Source organism: Cucurbita moschata, unplaced genomic scaffold, assembly GCF_002738365.1.
Source record: "Cucurbita moschata cultivar Rifu unplaced genomic scaffold, Cmos_1.0 Cmo_Scf00043, whole genome shotgun sequence".
In the NCBI taxonomy this organism is placed as follows: Eukaryota; Viridiplantae; Streptophyta; class Magnoliopsida; order Cucurbitales; family Cucurbitaceae; genus Cucurbita; species Cucurbita moschata.
In genome coordinates, this window is record NW_019268559.1 from 176,431 (window position 1) to 200,410 (window position 23,980).

At 35.4% G+C, this 23,980-nt stretch overlaps 4 protein-coding genes across 4 annotated transcripts in view; 2 read left to right on the forward strand and 2 right to left on the reverse strand.

The window, feature by feature from the left end:
- The first annotated feature begins 1,335 nt into the window (after positions 1-1,335).
- LOC111433645 (urease accessory protein D) lies at positions 1,336-3,685 on the forward strand. The gene is made up of 8 exons (XM_023070755.1): positions 1,336-1,502; positions 1,583-1,648; positions 1,738-1,812; positions 1,945-1,989; positions 2,171-2,404; positions 2,752-2,834; positions 2,920-3,091; positions 3,235-3,685. The coding sequence occupies exons 1-8, from the start codon at positions 1,401-1,403 to the stop codon at positions 3,346-3,348; spliced, it is 891 nt and encodes a 296-aa protein (XP_022926523.1). The 5' UTR covers positions 1,336-1,400; the 3' UTR covers positions 3,349-3,685.
- Positions 3,686-3,945: 260 nt separating this feature from the next.
- LOC111433640 (UDP-N-acetylglucosamine diphosphorylase 2) lies at positions 3,946-11,196 on the reverse strand. Its single transcript, XM_023070746.1, has 15 exons — positions 10,773-11,196; positions 10,396-10,450; positions 10,164-10,315; positions 9,392-9,431; positions 8,884-8,976; positions 8,575-8,687; positions 8,417-8,491; positions 7,911-7,950; positions 7,738-7,820; positions 7,566-7,643; positions 6,895-7,038; positions 5,716-5,783; positions 4,720-4,834; positions 4,465-4,621; positions 3,946-4,266 (listed from the first exon to the last, which is right to left on the reverse strand). The coding sequence occupies exons 1-15, from the start codon at positions 10,971-10,973 to the stop codon at positions 4,169-4,171; spliced, it is 1,512 nt and encodes a 503-aa protein (XP_022926514.1). The 5' UTR covers positions 10,974-11,196; the 3' UTR covers positions 3,946-4,168.
- A 1,341-nt stretch (positions 11,197-12,537) lies between these two features.
- LOC111433646 lies at positions 12,538-13,735 on the forward strand. The gene is made up of 3 exons (XM_023070757.1): positions 12,538-12,811; positions 12,899-12,973; positions 13,074-13,735. Exons 1-3 carry the CDS (start codon positions 12,635-12,637, stop codon positions 13,479-13,481), a joined length of 660 nt encoding a protein of 219 aa, XP_022926525.1. The 5' UTR covers positions 12,538-12,634; the 3' UTR covers positions 13,482-13,735.
- Positions 13,736-20,505: 6,770 nt separating this feature from the next.
- Positions 20,506-23,980, reverse strand: part of LOC111433642 (phenylalanine--tRNA ligase, chloroplastic/mitochondrial-like) — a 5,105-nt gene continuing 1,630 nt past the window's right edge. The window contains exons 3-10 of the mRNA XM_023070749.1: positions 23,132-23,338; positions 22,930-23,047; positions 22,463-22,539; positions 21,706-21,885; positions 21,546-21,590; positions 21,297-21,401; positions 20,887-21,003; positions 20,506-20,799 (exon numbers count right to left, since the gene is read on the reverse strand). Coding sequence (XP_022926517.1) covers positions 20,749-20,799; positions 20,887-21,003; positions 21,297-21,401; positions 21,546-21,590; positions 21,706-21,885; positions 22,463-22,539; positions 22,930-23,047; positions 23,132-23,338 — 900 coding nt within the window. The 3' untranslated portion in view covers positions 20,506-20,748. The remainder of the gene's footprint in view (positions 20,800-20,886; positions 21,004-21,296; positions 21,402-21,545; positions 21,591-21,705; positions 21,886-22,462; positions 22,540-22,929; positions 23,048-23,131; positions 23,339-23,980) is intronic.

Below are 23,980 nucleotides of genomic sequence, written 5' to 3' on the forward strand. Positions count from 1 at the left end.
TTTTTTTTTTTTTTTTTTTTTTTTTTTTTTTTTTTTTTTTTTTTTTTTTTTTTTGTAACAAAGATAGTGTTAAGTACTAAAATTTGTATTTATTTATATATATATATATATATATTCTATTTTAACTAACTTGGACTCACTCGTCTACATAAAGTTTAAAAGTCCAAGGGAAGAAAGAGAACGATAGAGAGAAAACAGTAATTAAAAATAAATAAATAATTCATGGGTTTCGGGCTTAGGAAACCAAGTTCCTAAACCCTGGTTCGTCTAAACAGCCATTTATAGTTGAACTGGGCCCAGCCTTTTATAGTTGAACTCGACCCAGCCTTTTATAGTTGAACTGGACCCAGCCTTTTATAGTTGAATTCGGTCCGGGCTTCATATTTGAATCGGGCCGATCCATTTATAGTTGAACGGCCCAGTCTTATCTAGTTGAATTGGGCCGCGCCATTTATAGTTGAATTGGGCCCAGCCTTATAGTTCAATTGGGCCCAGCCTTATAGCTCAATTGGGACGAGCCTTTTATAGTTGAAATAGGCGACGCCATTTGTAGTTGAATTGGGCCCGGCCTTTATAGTTGAATTGGGCTGAACATTTCTAGTTCAGTTGGACCCAACCATTTAGAGTTGTATTGGGCCGAGCATTTATAGTTGAATTGGGCCCAGCCATTTATAGTTCAATTGGGCCGAGTCATTTATAGTTTAACTGGGCCCAGCCATTTATAGTTGAATTGGGCCCAGCCTTTATAGTTGAATTGGGCTCGGCCTTTATAGTTGAATTGGGCCCAGCCTTATAGTTCAATTGGGCCGAGCCTTTTATAGTTAAAATAGGCGCCGCCATTTGTAGTTGAATTGGGCCCGGCCTTTATATTTGAATTGGGCCGCGCATTTCTAGTTGAATTGGGCCCAGCCATTTAGAGTTGTATTGGGCCGAGCCATTTATAGTTTAATTGGGCTATTTTTATAGTTTAATTGGGCTCACTTTTTATAGTTTAATTGGGCCTTGCCTTTTTATAGTTTAATTGGGCCTGGCCTTTATAGATGAATTGGGCCGGGCCTTTTCTAATTGAATTGGACCCTGCCTTTTATAGTTGAAATAGCGGAATACAAAAGTGGGCCTAAATCCTATACCCAACATGAAACAGCCCAATACTAATGTGGGCCGTAAACCAGAACCTAACTCGAAACATCCCGAAAGAAAAGTGGGCCTAAGCTCTCAGCCGAATATGAAGCAGCCCAATGAGAAAGTGGGCCTAAGTTCTAAACCTAATCTGAAACAGCCTCTTATAAAAGTGGGCCAAAATCCGGTTCGGCCTTTTGTGTTCTTCCGCTAGTCAAGCAAGAATGAAAACTCGTGGTCGCTCGCAGTTGTAATTCAATTGCTGTTTGCTGTGCTTGAGGATGGAAGTCGACGGTGCGGTGGTGATTGAAAAAGTTGCAGGAAAATCAGCCGTTAGCAGATGCTTTTCTAAGTATCCCATCAAATTCATCATTCCCAGAAAGGTCTGTTGTTTTATTCTAATCATCTTTTTCTCCGTCATTAGCCAAATATGTTCAATCGCTTCTAGTGGTTCTTCTGTTAGGTTGGTCCTTCCAAAACTGATGTTATTTGGATTTACACTCTCAATTATGGCGGCGGCATTGTCTCTGTACGATGAATAACATTTCCCCTTTTCAATTTATTTTTTACATTTTTTCTTTTGATCATTCTTATTCGGGGCACGTTTTTCTGAGGCAGGGAGATTCAATTTCGTGCGAGTTGACCGTTAAAGATGGCTGCACTGCAGCCCTAACGACCCAGTCTTCTACTAAGGTGATCAATCTTCAGATAATTCGCCACTTCCTTATTTTTGTTTAGTGGATTAGGAACTCATGCTAAGTGTGTTGTACTTGATCTATCTTGTTCTTGGTACTTGATCTATTTTGCAATCTTATGCTGCTTTAGGTTTACAAGTCCCGGGGAGAAGAGCGCTCTGAACAACTATTGGAGGTAACAAGACGAAGATTGTTAATATCTGCCTTAATATTAATTGCTCTGAAACTACTTTAATGTCTCGCATTATTGTTTGTTTTATGATACTAGAGTTCAAGGTTCTTTTTGAAGTTCTTTCTACGTTTCCATAAATATATGTCTGTGTAGCTAGATGAAGTTTAGCATTCTTCTGCAGTAGGCAAGGATTGGTAGTGATGCCCTTTTGGCGGTACTTCCAGATCCAGTGACATGCTTCGCCACCGCAAGGTATGCGCAGAAACAAGTGTTTAGAGTTGATTCAAGATCTAGTTTGGTTCTTGTTGATTGGTTTACAAGTGGACGCCATGGGAGGGGAGAAATTTGGGAGTTCAATCTTTTCAAGAGCACCAATCAAATATTCTTAGAAGACGGCCATCCATTGTTTTTTGATACGGTAAAGCTAAAAGTGTCTTCACTGATTCATTCTGTACTATAAGTGCTTAACTAGAACTTTATGCACAGATTCATTGAGTTTGTGTCTATTGTCTATTTTCTGCTTGATAATATAGTAGTGAGGGATCGTGATTGAATACGAATCTAGAACGATGCCCCAACTGTGCTGCATCACATTCCCTTCTCACTGCATTGTCATTCATACATCATATAGATATGTTAAGATACAGGCTTTCCAATTTTTTTCTTTTGTTCATGAGAAGTGCTTTATACTAGCATCTACAGTGGAGTATGATGATACAATTTCTTTAAGATCTTTTTCTGAAGCCATATATTGTTTCATTGCAGGTGCTTCTAGAGCAAGGAAGCACGAACTCTATAATAGAACGCATGCATGGATACCAAGTCATTGCAATGGTTGTCATTTTGGGGTAGACACTTGAGTACTCTGAACCTATGAAGATCAGGAAATTTGTTTTCTAATTTACATCATTGTTGACGGTGGCTTCACTGCAGGCCAAGGGTTAAGAAAGTCCAAGACGAAGTTCAAGAAAACGTGAAAAAGATGATGAGTGACCAGTTATATTCTCCTTTTACTTCTACCCGTGGAGCCCAAATGAACAAGAACTCTGATCATTTGTATGCCAAACCTAGAATCATTGCTTCTTCCAGCGTCTTTGGCCCCAAGGTTAGTTTTTTTCTTTTCTTTTTTAAATAAAAAAGAATGCATTGTAGATAAATTTTCCTGTAAGCATGGCCTCCAAATTTGTTGGGATCTAGTAACAACTGCTAAGTGGACTACGAATTCTAAATGTTACTGTTTACATTTAGGGAATTGGCACCGTTGTTAGAATCGCTGCCATGGAAACTGAAACAGTCTACAGGTTTCTCCAACAACAGTTAGCTTCAATGGAGCCACTTCTTGGAGTGCCCCCTTATAAATGAAAGATAATAAGAGTATTACTCAAAACTCTAGGGCTGGTAGGATTGTGGATTACGAGTTCCCAAGTGTTTTTGTACTATTCTGCAAATGGGTAGCCCAAGTGTTGTACTATTAGCTGGAAATCTTCCAAGTGTTGTACTATTCTATTCTGTAAATGGGAGTCTTCCCCTTCTAACGGAGCATCCGTCTGTAGAATATTGTATCAATAAAGTGAAGAAGAGGAGCCCCCAAGTTATCCGGCTGCCTTATTGGACCTATATCAAAGCTGTAGACTAGTTTTGGTGTGGGGCTTCTCCAGTCCATTTACTGGGTGTTCAATAGAAGAAATGACGTTTTGTAGGGTGGATTAGCTTTATGAACGGTGAATTATTACTTTCTTAGGTGGGAAAAAGTAATTATAAGCAGGCACACTTGGACTATACCTTCTGCCGATCGAGATGGGGAAAGAGCCTTCATTTTAGACAATTACAATTCAACGAAAATAATAACAAACAATTATGAACAATCTGAAGAGTGGAATTGAGTTAACGAATTCACTTCCGACGACTAATGATGTACATTTGCCCAAATAAATTTATAAATTTATAACCTGATAGTAATAACCAATAAGATCAATGGCAGCTAAAGCCCACACAATCTTTGATGGTCTTTAGGAAATATTTGTATTAACAAAACCAAATAAGCAGTCATTTGATGTCACAAAGCATTAAATGATTCACACTATACCTCACAAGTATAAGAAAAATGGACCTCATTTTCAATGGTTGCTCTGAAATAATAAAGCCGGTGACTCACAAATAGATTTTGGAAAAATTGACTCGACTAGAAAGAAATTTCACAAGGTGCGTGAAAAGTCCTTCCACGGCATATCGCTTCCAGGTTTTCTCCAGCATATGAACAAAGTGGTGATACCTCCACACCTGGGTTCAATATCAAATATATATATTACATCAGAATACTGCATTTCAAAGAGTTGGTAACATAGTCTAGTGAAGATATTTGGCTATCAAAGTAAGTTTGCAAAATCTTTTCTTTCTAGTTTATATGTATAATGAATCACTGAAGTTCTGAAGATATTTTATGAACATTATCTATAATTCAAGTATTCACAAATATACCAGTTGCATATAAGGGCACTGAATGTGTCAAGAATCCACCAGCTGCAACCACCCAGCGAGCATGGAGTCTAAGAACAAGAAGTCTAGCACTATCTGGAGTGTCAAAGTTTGACCCATTGGCATTTTTCACTGGTGCAAACTCTTCTTCTCGTAAGATCTAGTTAAAGATACGAAAAATGAACCTCGTACACTAAGTAAGGCGATAAGAACGCTCCTAAAATAGTTCAAAAGAATATATACAAGAGATGCTTTCACCTCAAACAGTGCAGTAGAAGGAGCATAAGGAAATGCATCGAATATGAACTGCTCCATTTTTAATCCCATTGTATGCCCGTGAATAGAAGGAATTTTTTTCTCCGCCAGATGGTAGCTACAGTTAGAAGAAGCATATGAGCAAGCTCTTCATGATATATATACAAACTGCAGAATTGCTGTCAACAAAATAAGACAAATTGAAGACTAGCAGTCTTCTGAAACTGTGTGATACTAATCTTATCTCATCTATCTAGCCCTTAACACGGTTATTAGTCACCCAATACCTGGATAATGAAGATGGATTGTAAACTGGATGTTCCTCATTTGACAACTAAGCTAGATCAGATTCTCCCTCTCCTTGTATACCAAGAAAAAACCCAACCCAGGCATAAAAACTAGATTTACATGACTAATCAAGAAAAATGAACGAGATAAATCTTCAAATTTATTTGAATAGCAAGGAAAGCTGAAATGCAACAAAAATGTGAATACACGAAAGCAGAACCACAAGAATATCAAATAAATCCAAGCCTGAGCTCAATATTTAATCAACTCCATACTAGATTTAAGAAGCTTTTTCATATTCAAAAATCATCCATCAATGTCCAATGTAAACCAAGTCTGGAGTTGAAATGTATCACTAATTCTACAACATTCAATTGTAAAAGGGAATTTTAGATTCTATGAAAAAATAAATTGAAGAAAAAAAAAAGTGTAGATCCTTGTTCATCTTCGGGTTAAATAAACCTTAGCAATCAAAACTAGAGTAGACTACTATCCAACCATCTAACCATAATCATTCATTGAGCATTTTCATCATTTCCTAAACTGAGTAATGGTTCAAAACATTTGCAAGGCCTAAAACAGGTTCTAACAGTTAGAACATCATAACAAACCAGGATAGGGAAACATCAAATGGACAGTTGAATCCTTAGTTCCATTATAAAAATTTTGAATGGAGGGAAGAGAGAGGGAGAGAGAGAGAGAGAGACTAACATGCTGTCCTTTTCAAGACCATTTGCCACTTGGTTTAGAAAATCCAAAGTAAACATGTGTAAGCACACCTGAACATGAAAAATGAAATTCGAACACATTTAAATTTCATATTCATGATATTAAAAGTCTAGAAGCATAAAAAATGAGAGTGACATGATAAATTAGTAGTATAGAGTGCAATTCTGAAAAAGGATTAAAGGTTTTGTTCCATCAAAAGGACATATGATCTTCAGCACTAAAGAAGTTTGGCTATAAAATTTAAAAGAACGTATTACAATTTACAACTATACATGGAATGAATCAAAACAAATCCAAGTACGAAACAATCTCATAAATGACAGGCAATTAGCATTTGACCTTCATAAAATGGTTCTGGAAGATATGTACTTGGGTTCCTGATAAAGAGAGATCATACCGGTGGATATTATTTTTTACATCTGTCCTATACTTAATTCTGTAATATGACTAATTATGCTACTATACACGCACATATATGGAAAGAATTAAAAGATATCCAAGAACGAAACTCTCCTAAATGGTAGCTAGCATTTGACTTCTATGGCTCAGGAAGATATGAACTATTCATGACTTACAGAGCTGGAGAATATTACACTTATATCTTCTATTTACTTCAGAAATATGGTTATGTTGAGCCACCATGCACATACAAAGAAAGTTCCAAGAGGTGTTGGGGGATGATTTACAGTGGCTTTATCTTGATCCTAGATTGAATGGACTTGCCTCAGTTTTCGAGGGCTTTGGTATGGAAATTTTTGTCCGACGAAAGAAGACGGTCAAACAAAAGTGGACTTGAGTTAATTGGCGAACTACTGTTCTTCCTATTTGTAAAGGGGGCCTTGGATTAGGTAATCTAAAGAGTAAGAACATCACTTTGATTGCAAAGTGCGGGTGCCTATTGATGCAGAAGAGTAAGGATTGTAGATGAAATTTGACAAAAAAGTAAATACAGTACACAGTAGCAGGCAGCCATTAAATAGGTTGCTAGAAGTTCATTTTCGGGCATAAAATTTAGGAGTAAAGAAATATTGAAAAACTAATTCTTTATCCAACTGAACGAACCTAAAAAACTGCTTTTGCAAATAATTGGGCTAAATACAAAAAAGTAATATACGTCAAAAATACTATTTCAGCTGAAGAAAAAAGTGAAACAAACATTACATTACTCCAACAGAAACGAAGGCGCCCCGTTACTTGATTGATTGCAGAAGCCAGTGATGGATCCAATTCACTGTACTCAACCACAGTGAGCGGTCCCCCTTTACCTCGTCGGACAAATACGCCAACCTTCTCTTGGGGATATGCCTGAAACCAAATGAATTAATAAAATAAAATAAAACACAATTTACTCTTTGGAAAAACGCATGAGGGTCAGCTAAGGTCAGTGAAAATGTTAAAGCATCGATCTCATTTGTCGGGCATTCATTGGGGCAATGTCAGAGAAGTTATAAACCAGACGTGAGAAATTTTTTACAAGTATGCACCAAGAAACTAAATCATTTTTAATACTCGGTCGTCAACTTGAGTCCACATCATTTTTTTAAATATATACTTGAATGTTCAAGCTCTCTACTGTGCACCTTCCACATAGAAAGAACAAAGATTATAATCTCTACATTATATTATATGCATTTCCAAACAGCAAACACCATCATCCAGAGTGTAACAATATCTAAAAGGAGATAGAAGCCAACAGTCTTTATCAGAGACATGCAACTAACACACACAAAAATTTATTCAAGACAAAAGCTTCTTAGAACCAAGATTTTAATAAAAGAAAATTGAACAATTAATCTATTTCCATATGTATAATAAATAATTAGATTAATTACCTTACGAACAACTTTTGCTGCTGCTGATACACCTTTATCAATGAAATAACCCAAGAATGTTGGATCAGCCACGCGAACCTATAACCAAGATGCAAAAGTTTGAAACATATTAATAATTTTTGCAAAATCACGTATCCAGCACAAAGAAAATTCAGTTGATATGGCTACTCACTAAGGCATTGTCAACTCCATAGCAGTCTATATATTTAATACCTCTTGCTGACATATCTTCTAATAAGTTTGAGGATCTTAAAGCTGATCAACAAACAACAGGTTCACATAAGAGGGTAAAAAATAGAGTTAGAAGTAGCCAACAACTTGAGCTTATGAGTTTGACCAGCTTACCTGCATATACTCCTCCATTCCCATCTGGAGCCTTAGATACCTGGCTTTTAAATATTCAAACTTTTACAACCATGGTTTTGATATAATTGGAATTAGAGAATTACAGTGTGATGCAAAGATATGGAGCTCAATAACATCAAAATCATCGTAATGTTAATTACTGGGACCCAAAGAAGATGGCCACCAATTTATCGATCCAGTGTTCATTCACTATGTATTATTGCCCTGTACCCTTGACTTCCAACAAATTCTTTTCATAAGATTCTTCCCTGCCTCTTTAGTTCATCAAATACAAATATGGGCTAAATATTTTGACACGATCTCAGGAAAATAATAAGTATTTCCATCACAACATTCTCTACCTCGAGAAATTTAAGATTTTCTACAAGAGTCGCATAACTGGGGGCATGATGGGGGAGGGAGGAAAAGTAGGATAGCGTGTAAATGATATGATATGGATAACTGGGGATTGATCAATTCATATGGAAAAAAGTTTGAAGCCATACTTTGTATGGTGTCTCCATCACAAATCTACCATCCTTGGATATACAAGGAATGGTGCCCTGCTGAAAGAAGGTGACCTGCAACCCGGATATGGTGAAAGTGAGTACCAGAGCAAGCAAGGAAAAATGAGAAAAAGTATAAGCATCTAAAGGATTATAACTTGATTAGCCTCCAAACCGAAAAATCTCTGCGTTTCAAAAAAATTGCGAGTGGCCTCATCAGTAAATGGACTGGTCATCACATACCAATGAATTGATGCAGAACCGGTAGAATCTGAGATCAATATGTATGTCAATAACTGTCACTAACATCCATTATAATATAAACTTATCTAAAGTCTCTAGTACTCAGAATTAAAGCCCGACTCCAATATCTTCTACCGAAAGTTGGTTACAGCCACAAGGTCCCCCCAACCTTCAGGGGTAGACAGAAAACAAAAAGGTAAGAATACTGAAAATTGAAAACTTACTATCAGTCGTGGCTTGAGCAGCTAATCTTTGAACACGCAAAATTCTCTCAGCTTGAAGTTGAAAAAGGGATTTCCCCGATGGAAGTCCAATATCTAACAAAGATGTATATAAAAAAAATAAAAATTCTCGAGTGTATTGGTGATATGAATATAGGAACAAATATGATTATGAATTTCCTCCTCCCTTCAATGCAAATATGAAATTAGAAAGTATAAGGATTCAATTATTTTGAGTGTATGAGAGAGAGGAAAGATATTGAAGTCATTAATCGTCCTTGTACCCAATAGTTTGAAAATACTCGGACAACTATTGGATTCTTATGTAAATTGAAGCTTTTCATGTGAATTGCCACACTTCCAGAAGGTCGAGAAAGGTATAAGCTTCTTATGTAAATTGATAATTCAACAAGTAAATAAATAGAAGACTAAAACATCAAATAAATTTAAATTACACCTCCATGGAGAACCCTAAAGTAATTGCTAATTCAGAGAATCTGATTTTACTTACTGAAACATCCCTTAGGATCAGAACTGCCCAGCCGAGTTCCCTGCATTTGAATACCACAATAGATATGTGTTAGACCCTAGTTGTACAAAGTCGATATAAGTCTCAAAAATTTTTAGACATATCAAATAGACACATGATCATATAGAACAAAATTAACATTCTTAGAGAAATATACATCAAACTCATTTTTAGCATATAAATGCATAAATTATTGACTTCGAATTTTCTTCTTGTATAAAAATGATAAATATATATTAAAAAATAATTTAGTCAAGCGTGATGGACTCCTTGGTAACTATAGTCTCTGCAATGCCATCTTATACACTAAAAGAAAGTATTTTAAAACAAAATAAATAATTCGATTTCTGGGTAGTACTTTTTCCCTTTTCTTTTTTTTTTCTTTTTTTTTTTTTTTTTCAATTCTTACATCTAGGAATTTGTCATCTTCCATAAAGGAGCTGCCACGAGGTGAGTTGTTTCATCGTGATAAGTATCGAGTGGAAGTCACAGTTTATTTGGACATGGACCTCTCCATAAGGTAGTTTTAGTTTATCTGAATTAATCAGAAATTTCGTTTAAAAAACGAGGGGAAGGGGTGGAAGGATGTACCTAAAAAGAGAAGGATCGCTTAAAGTACATCACAAGCTTAGATTGATGAAGCTTTATAGTGGAGTATAAAGGTCGACACAAAGCAAAGGGAATCAATGCGAAGCAGTCGAATCAAGTTTTGCCAAAAAGTTAAAACATTCTAAGGAGAAATGGAAAATTATACCTGACCGCCAGATAAAAGCAATACAGCCAACTTTCCATCCGAGATGGCCTTCAGCCCCGTCTTCCACCATCTCTCTCTTTCCTCAAGAGTTCGCTCCTCCAGCGTCGACACGCAACTCTCGGGTACGGGCTCAATTGCAGCCGCAGGCAGCCCTATAACCTCAATGCAATTCAATTTAATAAAAATCAAATTAAAAAAATAAAAAAAAAGAGGACACGATGAAGATACCAACCTTGAGAACGAAGCGAACATCGAATGATTCGATCTACTCTGGAAAGGTCCAAACTCTGAAAAAGAGCATCGACAATCATGTTACAATCATGTTACAATCATGCATTGAGCATCGGGGATGAACATCACAAGAAAAGAAAATAACTAATTTGACACCAAAGAAATGAGCAAAATCAGCTTCTTTAGCTGCATAGAAACTAAAAAACGACGAGAAATTGAAAATTCTGAAAATTACTGAACTCTCACACTCATCTCTCAGCTAAATGAAATGCATGAAACACAAATTCAAGCAGTGAGCAACGATACTAAGAGAATGAGACAGAGAATTGGGGGATCCAACAGAAGGTGAATTCAGAAGAAGAGATAAGGGAAGTATACCTCAATATCCTTGACAAGAAGGTCCCGCTCTTCGTGGGAGAGCTCATCCCAAAGAGAAAAAACATCTTCCTGGCCATAATCCTTGAGGCGCTCGAGCAAGGCCTGCGGCGGTTGTTGCAGCAGTAGCTGTTGTGGCGGTTGCTGCTGAGGCGTCAACGGCGCATTGGCATCGAACCCAACGACCGCCATTGGCTCGGTCATAGAACAGAAAAGAGAGCGTAGCAGTCACAGATCTGTGGGGGTGAATGTGGAATGATAGTTGAGATTTGGGTGTCGGTGTGTGGTTTGGTTTTAAGAGCTTATAGAACAGTAAGGACGAAGAGAGGGGAATGGGCGAGTATAACCACCTGGTAGAAGGTAGGATGACCAAAATGACCCCATGCTTCCATTTCTTCTCTTAAGTACATAATCATGCTCTTCTTTTCTTCAATTTTAAGCTTATTCCAGCAATTTGTGTTTTTAACAAAGCTATTAATGTGGTTGAATCATCAATTATAAGTTTGGTATAACTTTATTTGGGTTTTGGTGTTTAATGAGCAACCAAGATTCCATACATTCAATTTGAATTTTCAATTAAACTCACACCCAACCGACTACCAAATCATAGAACGATTTTGATGGTTTTAGGAGGTAGGTCAGACAACGACATCAAAGAGGATAAAAAAACAAATGTAACTGGACCCGGATCTAATTAGATATGAAGGTAATATTTTAGCATGTATCAAATCTCGACACAAACTTCAAAGTTTTCTTTTATTTATTTTAATTTATGTTTAAAGATTTACTCCATCGATACAAATTATCATTTGTGCGAATAATTGAAGTATTATTTATACGGAAACAAAATAGCATTTATTTATGTTTTCTTACTTATTGATCTCGGATAATTGATAATAGCATTGGTCTTCAAATATATACTTAAAAATAGAAGGAGAAAAGAAACAGGCGGCAAATCAATCCCTATTATTGGTACAAAAGATAAAAGAAATTATTACATTTGATGAGGTGCACGTGAGAGTTTGTTTGCTATTTGGATGTTAAGGCCCACTTTTACGCGTGTGGTAGAAAAGGTGCACTTTATGAAAATTCTAGTAAGAAAAAATTATAATGTATTTCCAATGTTGAGTACTCTTTTATGCCCATTTCCTAAATAAATGATCAGAAATTTGAATATTTGTATTTTGAAATACGTGTGAAAAAAGAAAAGAAGAAAACGACATGTTGGGCCACCAAAGAAGTGTGCTTAAATGCAATGCGTGGGCTTTAAATTGTAGTGGGCCGAGGCAGCCCATTGCCAGGATTTTAATGTCAAGAATCAATCCCTGGGAGAATAGAAAGTAGGCAATTTTATTAATTAACTAATTAATATTTTGGCAATTGCAGTGGATTTATTTTCTTCAAACATATTTTTATAATATATAAATATTTAAGGATTCTTAATTAAGAGAGTAAAAAATATTTTCTTGTAAAAAGTAATTAAATACGGTTAATTCAATTGATAGTAGCTTAAGAGTTGGGTAGAGACTTAGCCTGAGACCCAAAGAATGCTACGAGCCCACTAAATTTTTGAGTCTAAACTGAAATTGGGCCTATACTCGTAGGGTTGAGTCGAACTATGATCGCGAGTAGATGGAAGACAAATTTATCGAAGTAATCAAGTAAGATAAATTTTTTTCTTTTGCGAGGGGGAAAGGCAAGAACATAGGGAGGGAGTGTAGTGTTAAATAGTAGTAGTATGGAGTAGTGCGTGGGTGCGAGAAAGAACAGGTAAGAAGCCCAGTTTGGTTATGATCCGAAGGGCAGAAGAATGATAGAAGAAGATAGAGGGCAGTAAGGTAAGGGGGCAACGCAATGGTAAGAGAATGATGGTGAAACCTCCTGCATGGCTTGAAGCCCTAATCTCTGAGTCCTTCTTCGCCCCCTGTGGGCTCCACCAGTCTGGGAGGAAGAACGAGTGCAACGTCTTCTGCTTACACTGTTGCCTCCCCATTTGCCCTCACTGCCTTCCTTCTCACCGCTCTCATCCTCCTCTTCTCCAGGTACAACAATCATTCCCTTTCCTTTCCTTTCCTTTCCTTTCCTCGCCTTGCCTTCTTAATCCCATTCCCATTCAATTAATTTCCCAGATTCGACGCTATGTTTATCACGACGTGGTTCGCCTTGCCGATCTCGAGAACCTCATTCACTGTTCTTATATTCAGGTTCAACTACAACTATAAATTTCTATAAATTTCTATAAATTCCCTCTAATTTCTATTTCTATTTCTATTTCAATATCTGGGTTTGTGTTGCGTTGTGCAGCCTTACACCATAAATGGAGCCAAAGTGATATTCCTGAACCACAGGCCACAGTCTAGGCCTTGCAAAGCCCCTTCCAATGTTTGTTTAACTTGCGCCAGAATTCTTCAACACCCCTTCCATTTCTGTTCCCTCTCATGCAAGGTGGATCACATGGTGTTTGAAGGGGCAGATCTTTCCACCATTCTGCTGAGGTTGGAAGAGTCGGATTTTGGGTTTTCACAATTGGAAGGGCTGCCGATGGATGCTTCCCAACTCACCGACGACGACGACGACGACGACGACGACGAGCACGCCCAAATCACGCCCAATGCTTTCTCCAAGAAGAACGCCAGTGGCTTCCTCCCTCCAATTGCTCTCTCTTTGGGTAGCCGGAGAAAGGGGGCTCCCCAAAGGGCTCCACTGTCTTAGACTCTTAAAATAATTTTTTTTTAAAAAAAGAGAGAGACACACATGTTTGTTGATTGTTAGTTAGTTAGGTGTTGTTAAGCTTAGGTTTCCCTGTCACAGTGTCTGCCTGCTTGTTTCTATTAAAAAATCCACAAGAAATCTAAAGCTAAGAGCAATTCCATGGGTAAGGGAATGTTGGGGAGCTTGGCTCTCAACACCACCAATTTTGTGCTCCATCATGCAATGGAATTCCGACCTATCTTTATATATATGTTTGTGGTATATGCTATATAAGCTTTCAAATTTATTTCAAATCTCCATTGCCTTTACTTCCCAAACAATTTCATTTTCCTCTTTTGCAATGCTCCTGCCTAACAATTTAGAGGCCCAATGTCCCTAACGGATACTATATATTATCTTATGAAGTAAATATATAAGGGAGGACAATATTGCAGTCTTCACTCTTACAAATATCATAATCAATAACATGATTACGATGCAAATGATTCTAATTGCATGTTATGTTACACAAACATGTGAGAAGTTGCATAATCTCACAAAAATATGTTGATAATTTCATCTCAAAATCACGTTAGAGATCTTAGAGAGCAAATTTAAAAGAACGGAGAAGTTTTCAAGTAAATTTAGAATCAAGTGAAGTTTTGAAAATAAAATTATAAGGGGAAACATGAAGGACGAAAATGGGGTAGGAAAAAGAAAGAAAGTAGATTATTATTGTTAATGTTATCTTAGAAAAGGGTGGTGGTAGTACCAATCTTTATCTTTATTGCTTTACTAAAATAATAATAAAATTATATACATAGAAAGAAAAAAAAAATGGTATTGATTTATGGGAGTTTTAAGGGACTTAGTTTTGTGTGTGTCTTGGAACTTGAAGACTAAGGATGAGATGTTAGGGTTTTGAGGAGCAAACAAAAACCAAAGTTATGGACATGGAATGGGGCAGGGCACCCCTTCATTTTCATTTTCATTTTCATTTTCATTTTCATTTAATGAATTAAAATATCCATTTATTTCCAATTTCACTATTTTCAAATTTGCTATTTTAGGGAATGGATTTTGACTTCACCTTTTGTCAGTTACTTCTAACTTCTGTCTCATTTGTTAGCTTTAAGTTAAACAAACAAACAAATAAATAAATAATTTTGTTTCTTTTTCCTAAGCAAAATCAATGTATATCTCAAATAAAATAGGAAAGGACTCATACAAAGTTTATTTAGTTATTAAAGAATGTATAAATTTTAGAGTAATTAAAAACATATTTATAATTCAAGTTCATAACACAAAATTTATAATTAAAACTTAGTATACCAAAATACACAATTTCTAGAGAGAGAGAGAGAGAGAGTAAATTATGTGTCAGCCTTAACATGAGCTTCAACCTCTCTCTCTCCCTCCTACTGCACCAAACCAACTCCTATATCTTTGGATTATATATGTTAATATACAAGTAATTTTTCCTCTTTTGGTATATCTATTTAGTTATCCACCCAACTCTAAATACGACGACAAAGTTATGATAATAATCCACTCATGAATTACCACCACAAACATATATAATTAAATCCAATTAGTTCAACCCCTAAGTCACTACTACGAACACCCCGGGAAAAGAATAGTGCCCACAAGGTTGTAGAGTTTGTAATTTTTCTCAAGCTAGAGAATGACCTATAGTAATGGCCTCAAACATGCCCTTTAATTCATTTCAGATGTGAGCAAAACTCATCCGCCAAGAATATGGTAAGCAAGCAGGTTCTCTTTGTGGCATCTTTGGTTCATCCATTCTGCATGTTGGTCCGAATATGGTATCCTTTTCATTATCATCTCCCCCTCTCAAATACCAACACAGTATAAATTCTTAAAAGGGGATGATTTTTCTAATCAATCAACATTAAAACTAATGTTGACTTCTAATATGATTGAATGAATTTTCATTCCAAAAGAAAAAAATAATGGGATGGGGTTCATAGGCGTGTCGCCTTAATTCCGGCATCAGCTTGAAACGGACCTGTCATTGTTTATAACAGCTTTCGTGGGGTTCTTGCACGTGGCACCACACCCCAATCACACACTTATTACACAACAACACGCACCAACAACATCCCAATTTATTGTACCACTTACCAATATTAAATGCCAGCTCAATTTCCTAACAACAATTTCTTTTTAAAATTTATGTTAATGCTATAAACTAAAAATTGTTAAGGGGAGAAAAAATCACAAGGGCAAGACGACAAAGCTTGTCCATGTGTCGGTTTGGTTCGTCTTCTTCCTTTACACATCCAACCACAAACAGAGATTCCAATGATTTCTGTAACGGTAGAACGTGATTCTTGACAAAATTAATTGCTTCAATCAAATCAAATCCACTTGTTTTCTAACTTCCTCTACAGTCTATTCTATAGGGGCTCTTAACACTTGAAATTTATCGACCATCAATCAAAGTACACTTGAGTTTATTATTTGACACTCTCAAAAACCACACCAACAGCATAAAAATGAAACGTTTCTAAACTAAACTAACTCAAAATCTGAAACTATCTTACGAACAAATCACAATGTCCTACACGTTGATCTATAGTTGGGCGAAATTTGATCAGTGTAGCATACCTTAAGTAGAAGTTCGTGAATAAAGATGATTCCTATGCAGAAGCATAAACAGTTGGGAAACAGAGTAAGAACTGTTTAGTTTTGAAGCAGTGCCAAATTCAACATCCGTATCATCTCTTCTACTATTCAACCTGATAGGGCAGACCCCTCTAACCTCATAATATGAGCACTATAGCAACTGAAAGAGGAGATAGAAAGAGAGAGATTAAACGAGGGAAAAAGAAAGGGGACCCATGATTCAAAACGACTCTGAAATTGAGCACAAGCATTGTACGATGAAGAATCAGAGCTTTTCAGAAAGGCTACTTAATCCACCCTTTCACCTCTCCTCCCATGAGAATTCATATATACTCACAACATCAACTGTATTATATACAAAACCCATAACTTAAAACACTCATATTTTAATCCTAAAACTATCACACCTCTACAATTCTATCTTAAATAATGGTTCGACTTTCAAGTCTAGAATTGTTTTGCAATGAAAGTTTTAACAACATATGAATGGGGATGTACAAGACCTACCTAGTTATTATTAAAAAGAAAAGTAGTACAAGGGGAAAATAAATGGCAGAGGAAAAAAAATGGGGACAGTGGAAAAAAGGGGCGAACTGAAATGAAAGGATGGCGAGTGGGTGGAAGAATAATGGATTGTATTTCCAATACAATTATAACGAGAACAAGAATAATAATAATAATAATAGATTAATAGCAATAGCATGCAATGGAAATGCAACTTTTCATGCATTATATATAATTCTATATAGGCGTGGAATGACCCTACCTGATATGACCAACCATGCATTGACTCTATCCTTTTCTCGTTCAAACTCCTTCATCATTCACCACTTTGCAGCCACCAATTTTCTGTTTCCATACTGTTTAATTTGATTTCATTGCCGTTCTTCTTCTCTCCTTTTTCACTGTACCAAATTAGTTAGAATCCTACCCATCAAAGTTTAATTTTATTTAAGATTTTTGTTGATGATCAAAGGGATTTTCTAATATTACTTTTAACTAACTAGGCGTCTATATATCCATGCTTCTTATTCTTCTATTGAATGTTGAAACCTATTTTGAGATCTGATAACTTGCAACAACAGCAAGAATTTTTTAGGAGGGCTAACTACATTATAATGTTAGCTTAATCGATTCTCAGTCTATGACTATTATAAGAAATTACAATATTTCTGCAAAAAAAAAATGCTTACATAGCTGAAATTGCTAATGACAACTCTCAATATTAATGGACTCGGACTTCTGTGAAGGTCTTGGTAGATAAGAGCGTATTTAAAGGAGTCAGAATGAAGGATAGAACTCTTGGGCAAAGTTGTAGATCTCCAAAGACTTGAAAGACAGATTATCACTTATTTGAAGTGGAGGAAGAATGGGATGAAGTAGAAATGTAAAATATATGAAAAGGCATTCTTGTGCTCATGCAAGGGCCTTCAAATTAAATATAGAGTGTAGAGACTTACCCTTCACATAGTTGTCAATGTCTAACTTGGAATATATGCGTCGAAGATTGTTGGGAGAGAGTTACACCTGGGCTAATTTAGGAAATGATCATGAGTTTATAAGTAAGAAATACATCTCTATTGGTATGAAGCCTTTTGAAGAAGTCCAAAGTAAAACTATAAGAGCTTATGTTCAAAGTGGACAATATCAGACTATTGTGAAGATCCGTGATTCCTAACAATATGATCATCCTGGTAACATATTATTTAATTAAAAAATATGACTTTGAGCATTGGATTTAAGTGCTCGTACAGTCTCTCCACATCTGAAACCATAGAATGTCTAACAAGAAAAGAAAAATAGAGAGTTTGAGTGGACAACAAAGGCTGAGACCTAAACGTATGAGAAGTTCCAACATCACCATATAACCATTTGTCAAATAGACTAAACATCTAATAAATCGCAAGAAAATTGTAAAACAACCAAATCGAGCCCATCTCATAGAATGTCTCATCTTCTTCAGCAACATATAAACTATAGAGTTTTTTTAGATAAAATATTTACACGTATAATTTTAACGGTAAAGACTAAATTGTTATATGCTAAAGTTTATAGACTAAAATGTCGCTAATTTGAAAATAGATATTGAAACAAGATCGGTTGAAACTGAAGTTCAAAGACAAAATCGTTACTCAAAAGACTAAAAGTAACTACTTTGGGAAAAAGATTTCTATAATGTGCACAAAACATGGGCTACGTACTGTTGTTCTTTCAACCGTTTGGAGAGAATTGAAAATGAAGAAAAAAATTATTGGGAGATTCAAGTCATTGCGAGATCGGAATTTTGAATTAGTTGATATAATGGCTATATGTTGGAGCTGATTTAAAGTTTGAATTAAAGAACACAAAGAATTAGGTTAAGACAAAGAAAGGCAGGAAGATGATTGGCTCCCCAATCCCATCACAATTCAGGAAATGGGTCAGGCCTTTTTTAAGTTGGAGCAGAGCAGAGCAGAGCAGAGAGCAGCTGGCTGCCATTGCCATTGCCATTTTCTGATTTAGATCTCTCTCATCTTCTCTTTCTTTTAGTAGTTTTTGATGTACCCGCTCCTTCTAACCTACGGTTACAAGATTACTCTCTACATCTTTCTTCTCTCTCTTCCTCCTCTTTCCTCCTGTTTTCCTTGTCTTTTCTTCCCCCTTCAAATTCACATTTCTCATCCTCAAATAAATTTTACAATAACAAGGCACAAAATAGTATTATTTTCATCTACTTTTTAGGGTATTTTGAAACTTCTAAATAAAAAAATTAAAAAAAAGTAATCAAGAAGAGCTTGTATATAAATCCATATTTAAAATATAACGCCACTTTTCTATTTTTAAAACAAATCCATATTTATAAAAATATTGTTCATAAAATAGCCATTGATAAAATTTTAAAATTATATAAAAATTATTATCATTATTCCACCAATTATTTAATAAGAATTAACTTCAAACTAACAATAAAAACTAATTTTAGGATTTATTTAAAATACATTAACTAAATTTAGATATTTGAAAATATAAGAAGTAAAATAAAATAAGGTTTAAAGTCTATAGACCAAAATGATATTTAATTTAATTTTTTCAGTACTTGTTAAGATTTCAATTTTTTTCCCTTTAATTAGCAGCATTAAATAAAATGAGCTGGCGTTTGTTTGGATATTTAACAGTAAAGTTATTTAAATTAATAAATTTTAAAATAAAAATAAGTGTAGAATTAAAAGAAAAGAGAGATTAAGATAGGTCATGGTTGTCATAGTCGGAGTGATGGCGGTAGGCATTATGGGTGATAGAGATGGAGCCCAGATATCAGATATTCCAGACGCCATCATTGTCCCAATCCTTTGACTCATTTATACTGATGCAACCCTTCCTTTGACCCTATAAAATAAAACCCTCTTTCTCTCTCCATCTCTTGCTTTTAGGTGGTTCAATGACTGCCTAAACCCCACCCTTTCTCTCTTCATTCATTTTCATCCGTTTTGGTTGGAAACTGTCTTGTCAACACAGCCCTTGCTTCACCATCTGCTTAATCCATCATTTCCATTCAACAACTTATACTTCAGACCTTTACAACTCTGCCCTTCACATCTTTCCATACTTCAAGACCAAAACTCTCTTGAAACCTAAACAGGCCCTTGGGTTTATGAACAGGTTTCAAATGCATCATGAAATCTAATCTCATGCCTAAACTCTAAACACTTGTTAATTCATTCTACCAGGATCTAATTGTACTCTGAAATTAATTATTCAAAGACCGTGTAGATTGCTATTTATGTAGCTTCGGGATAGGGAATTCCCTATCAGGAAAGGTCTTTATCACATTTACAAAAATTGAAAGGTATATTGGTAGTTGGAGGAGGTGTGAAAAGTTATCTGTCGTTTTTCTTGTAGTTAATGTTTATCATAATATCATTTTGTTCGGTAGATTATCTGGCTCTAGTTCAAGTTTGGTTGTTTTATGTGTTGTTAGAAGTTCTATATATTTTGTACGTACAATATTTTAACCTGCAGGCCTGGTTAGTTGCAAAGAAATATCAAAATTGGCTCAAGTATTCTGGAAAAGTACCTTCCTTCAGCTTCTATTCCATATAAAAGGAAGATATTGGACGTCAGATGCGCTTCTGATTTTTTTGGTTTCAGGAAACAAACACCAATAGAAGAACTGGATTCCTGGCTATATTATATATAAAGGATACGTTTGGCACAAAATTTAGTTCAGTCCACCCCCACCGAAGATCAAGGCATAACTTATATCTAAGCACACATGAAGTTCGAGTTCTTACTCCTTTGTCAAATTTCAGACAAAACAGTCAAGTCCAACTTTCTCATCTAGGCAAACGTGATCTATTGGTACATATAACGAGTTCAATAGGTCTGAAAATCAGTAAACGCATAGTAAAACATGAGGTAGGGGAAAGAAACTGATTGCGCATTAAAAAAAGTTTAGCTTGCAGCACATCTCCACTTCAACTGTTGATGCTTATTTTCATGGATTTAACTGGACTATATACTCTTATACTTCCTATCACCCAGTTTGAAAAATTTTATTTAAAAAAGTTCAGATGTGTACAGAATAAAATTTCAGTTGTAGAGCAGGCAAAAAGGAAATAACATTACATGGGTTTGACTGAAATTGTTGCATGTCCGATGCTCATCTCAAGACAACTTTCAACTTGCTATGAACCTGTTCTCTCACATTCCACTGCATTTGCAACCACAAAATGAGGTTGTATTCAAACTTCTTTCTAAAACAAACTAATATATAAAAGGGATACAAAGTTGATAGTACCTGCAAATCATTGATTTCTTCATCCGTGAGTGACCGTTCCATAGATCGGTAAGCAATCCTGTAACAGTGACTCGTCATCCCCTTCTTGTTGTTGGTATAACTGTCAATCAATCGCACCTGCCAGCATCCGTTTGTAAAGAATGGAAATTATTTCACTAACGAGGTGAACGCCAGGTAACTGAAAACACCAAACTTTTTAAAAGTGCATCCATGAACAATAGAAAGTTTTTAGGTTTACACATGCAGCTTTATTTTAACAACCAAACTTCAGAGAACAGATAACTAAGAACGGCTAAACAACAATATTCAAAAATAGAAATAAAAATTTCTCCTGACCCTACATTAAGCATTTACTTCACTAAAATTATCTTTAAAATTTTTTATGCACTTGAAAACAGTTAATTACATACCTCTTCAACAAGATCACCGGCAATTCCTCTAACAACTTCACATAAATTATTCTCGGTGAAAGATTCATTGATCCAAAAACTAACGTCCTTGTAGCAAGGTGGAAACTGCAGCAGATGCAATTACTTAAACTTTTCAAGATAATTTACAACATATAATTTGTTAGAAGTGATATAGAAACTAGTGAGAGGTTCCTTAAAGAAATAGAATTAAGAATTAATCTCTCCATGCCTAAAATGCGATAATAGTACCTTAGAGAACGGTTTAAATTTAACACCTAGTTTGCCCTTTGAAAACTGCAAATAAAAAGGCGAACGTGATGATTGGATAATTTATTTTTTGAGAACATATCAAAGGACAAACAAAGTAAAAAACAATGAAAGAGTACTGTTAAATGATACAATTAGATACCTGAGAGGTAAATCGCTCATCAGCTGACCAAAATAAACGGATATCAGGTATATCAAAAAGAACCATAGCCAGCCTTTCCAATCCGAGTCCAAAAGCCCATGCAACATTGTTCTCTTTACCACTTCTTTTCAATATTTCTTGCTCCATCACTCCACATCCCAATACTTCCAGCCATTTCTCCTGCATGGGTAGAACATAAAATAACTCCTCAGATGAAGGATTTCTTTTTATTATCTTTGGTTCGAAAGAGAGACAAAACAGACAATAAATTCCAAGAAGGTATTAACAGCAAACGTAGTGTAAATAATTTCATGAGGAAATCTAAAACATGATTAAAAAATTATCCATTCATTCCTTAATAGCATTCATGGGAGGAAATAGTAGTTGAGAAACGGTTGTGGCTTGTCAGGACGACTCCTTGTCACCTTTTTTTTTTTTCCCTTTGATTTATTCTATGATATTTTTTATATCTCATCAAAAGAAAACAAAAAATTGCATCTATGCCCTCCCCCAAGCATGTTCTTCACCCTTCAGTTCCCTAGTCTAATTTATCAAAAAAAAATTGAAAGGGTTCAATTTTAAGTTCATATATGATAAACCAGAAATGCCACTAGAAATGGAAGTTTAAAATTGAAATACATAGACTTAAATGTATTTTGGTAGCAATGAAAGTCATTTATGAAAGAAGTAATGCAATGTGCCATAATCAAATTATTGAATTCTGAAGAGAAAATTGACTAAAAGATCATCTATGTACCTGAAAGAAAATCTCAAGTTCAAATGATGGGTTCGTAAATGGAAAGTATGTATCAACCCATCGCATTTCCACAGCACCTGGCAGGTTTAGTAGATTAGTTTATGATAACATAGCTCCATTACGTGTAAAACCGATGCAAAACTTAAAATTATTTTTAAAATCAAAGGCTAATTAGAAAAGTGGGGGAATTCATTCTTCATTGTTATCTAAAAAATGCAACTACTTTTGGAAGTTTTTTTCTTTTTTTGGATCATCTGCAAAATAGTAATCATTAATACTTATCTGATTTATTATATTTGTTACTCCTAAAGTTTGTCTTTTACCTGCCTATTCTGGAAGCGTAATTATATTGACTCTACCCAAAACTCATTTGTATTTTCCAATTTGAATTTCCAACAGAACTACCTACTCATAACTAAGGCAGAAGGGAAGAATCATATATGCCTTAATTCAGATACGTCTCTTACCAAATAAGTGCCTTGCCAAACCTTCCAAGCATTTCTTCAAGTCGTCAGCTGCATAAGATGTTCCATCTGTGCTGGATGCCTCCCAATCATTTAGAGAAAAAACACGGACACCTTCCATCTGTGAAGTAGGCAAAGAAATTCACCAAATGAAAACTTTGGTAAACTTAGCAAAAGACTTGATTACTATATTTATTTAGAATACCTGATGAAATACAGGGTAGTGAGTTGAATCAATGGAATCCCGACGGTACACATCTCCTGTCACAAGAAACTGAGTATATCCACTTCTCAACAGCTCCGCCTGATGAGCACTTGTATGACATCTCAGGACAGTTTGTGAGTCAATATAGTACGTATCATTATAACTTCGGCTTACATGATCTTCTGGAACCAACACATCATCAAAATTCTGCGGACATAAACATAGGATTAAGATAAAAGAGGCCTTGTATGTTAAGAAGTAATTGTTAGTATTAAAGAAAAGCACGTAAGCTATTAAAATTCAGGAAAAAGAATTTAACCAATTGCCCGGAAGTTGTCAACTACCAAACCGAGCCCGCTTATTCCAAAAAAAAGAAAAAATCAGTACTTCAAAAAAACACACACAGCATACAAAGTTACCCAAAAATTTAGTTTTGAATTTAGTTTCTATTTGATCCTTAAAGGTTTCAAAAGTGGCCGGTTTGGTCTATGAGTTTATGTCTTGTCCTTTTCAGCAAAAATTAACTACAAAAGATAGCTGATGTACATAAAGGGGGCGCTCCAAATTGAACGTTCTACATGCTTAAGTACTGCAGAAACTACAAATGTAAAAAGGAACCTAAAGAGAAAAAAATATGAGATGCAGGTTCTTCGGGAATGGAACTCTTTAAATAATGCAAAGGGCGTAGGAATGTTGTCCATATCCTAGCAATGCTATAAAAGAGGAATGTGAGCAAAACTCAGATTTCAAATAATATTGAAACTAAGTCACCATTTACTAAGAAATGTTTTAAAAAATTAATAAACTCTTCAAGTGTTGGAAGCTTTTTTTTTTTTTTTTTTTTTTTTT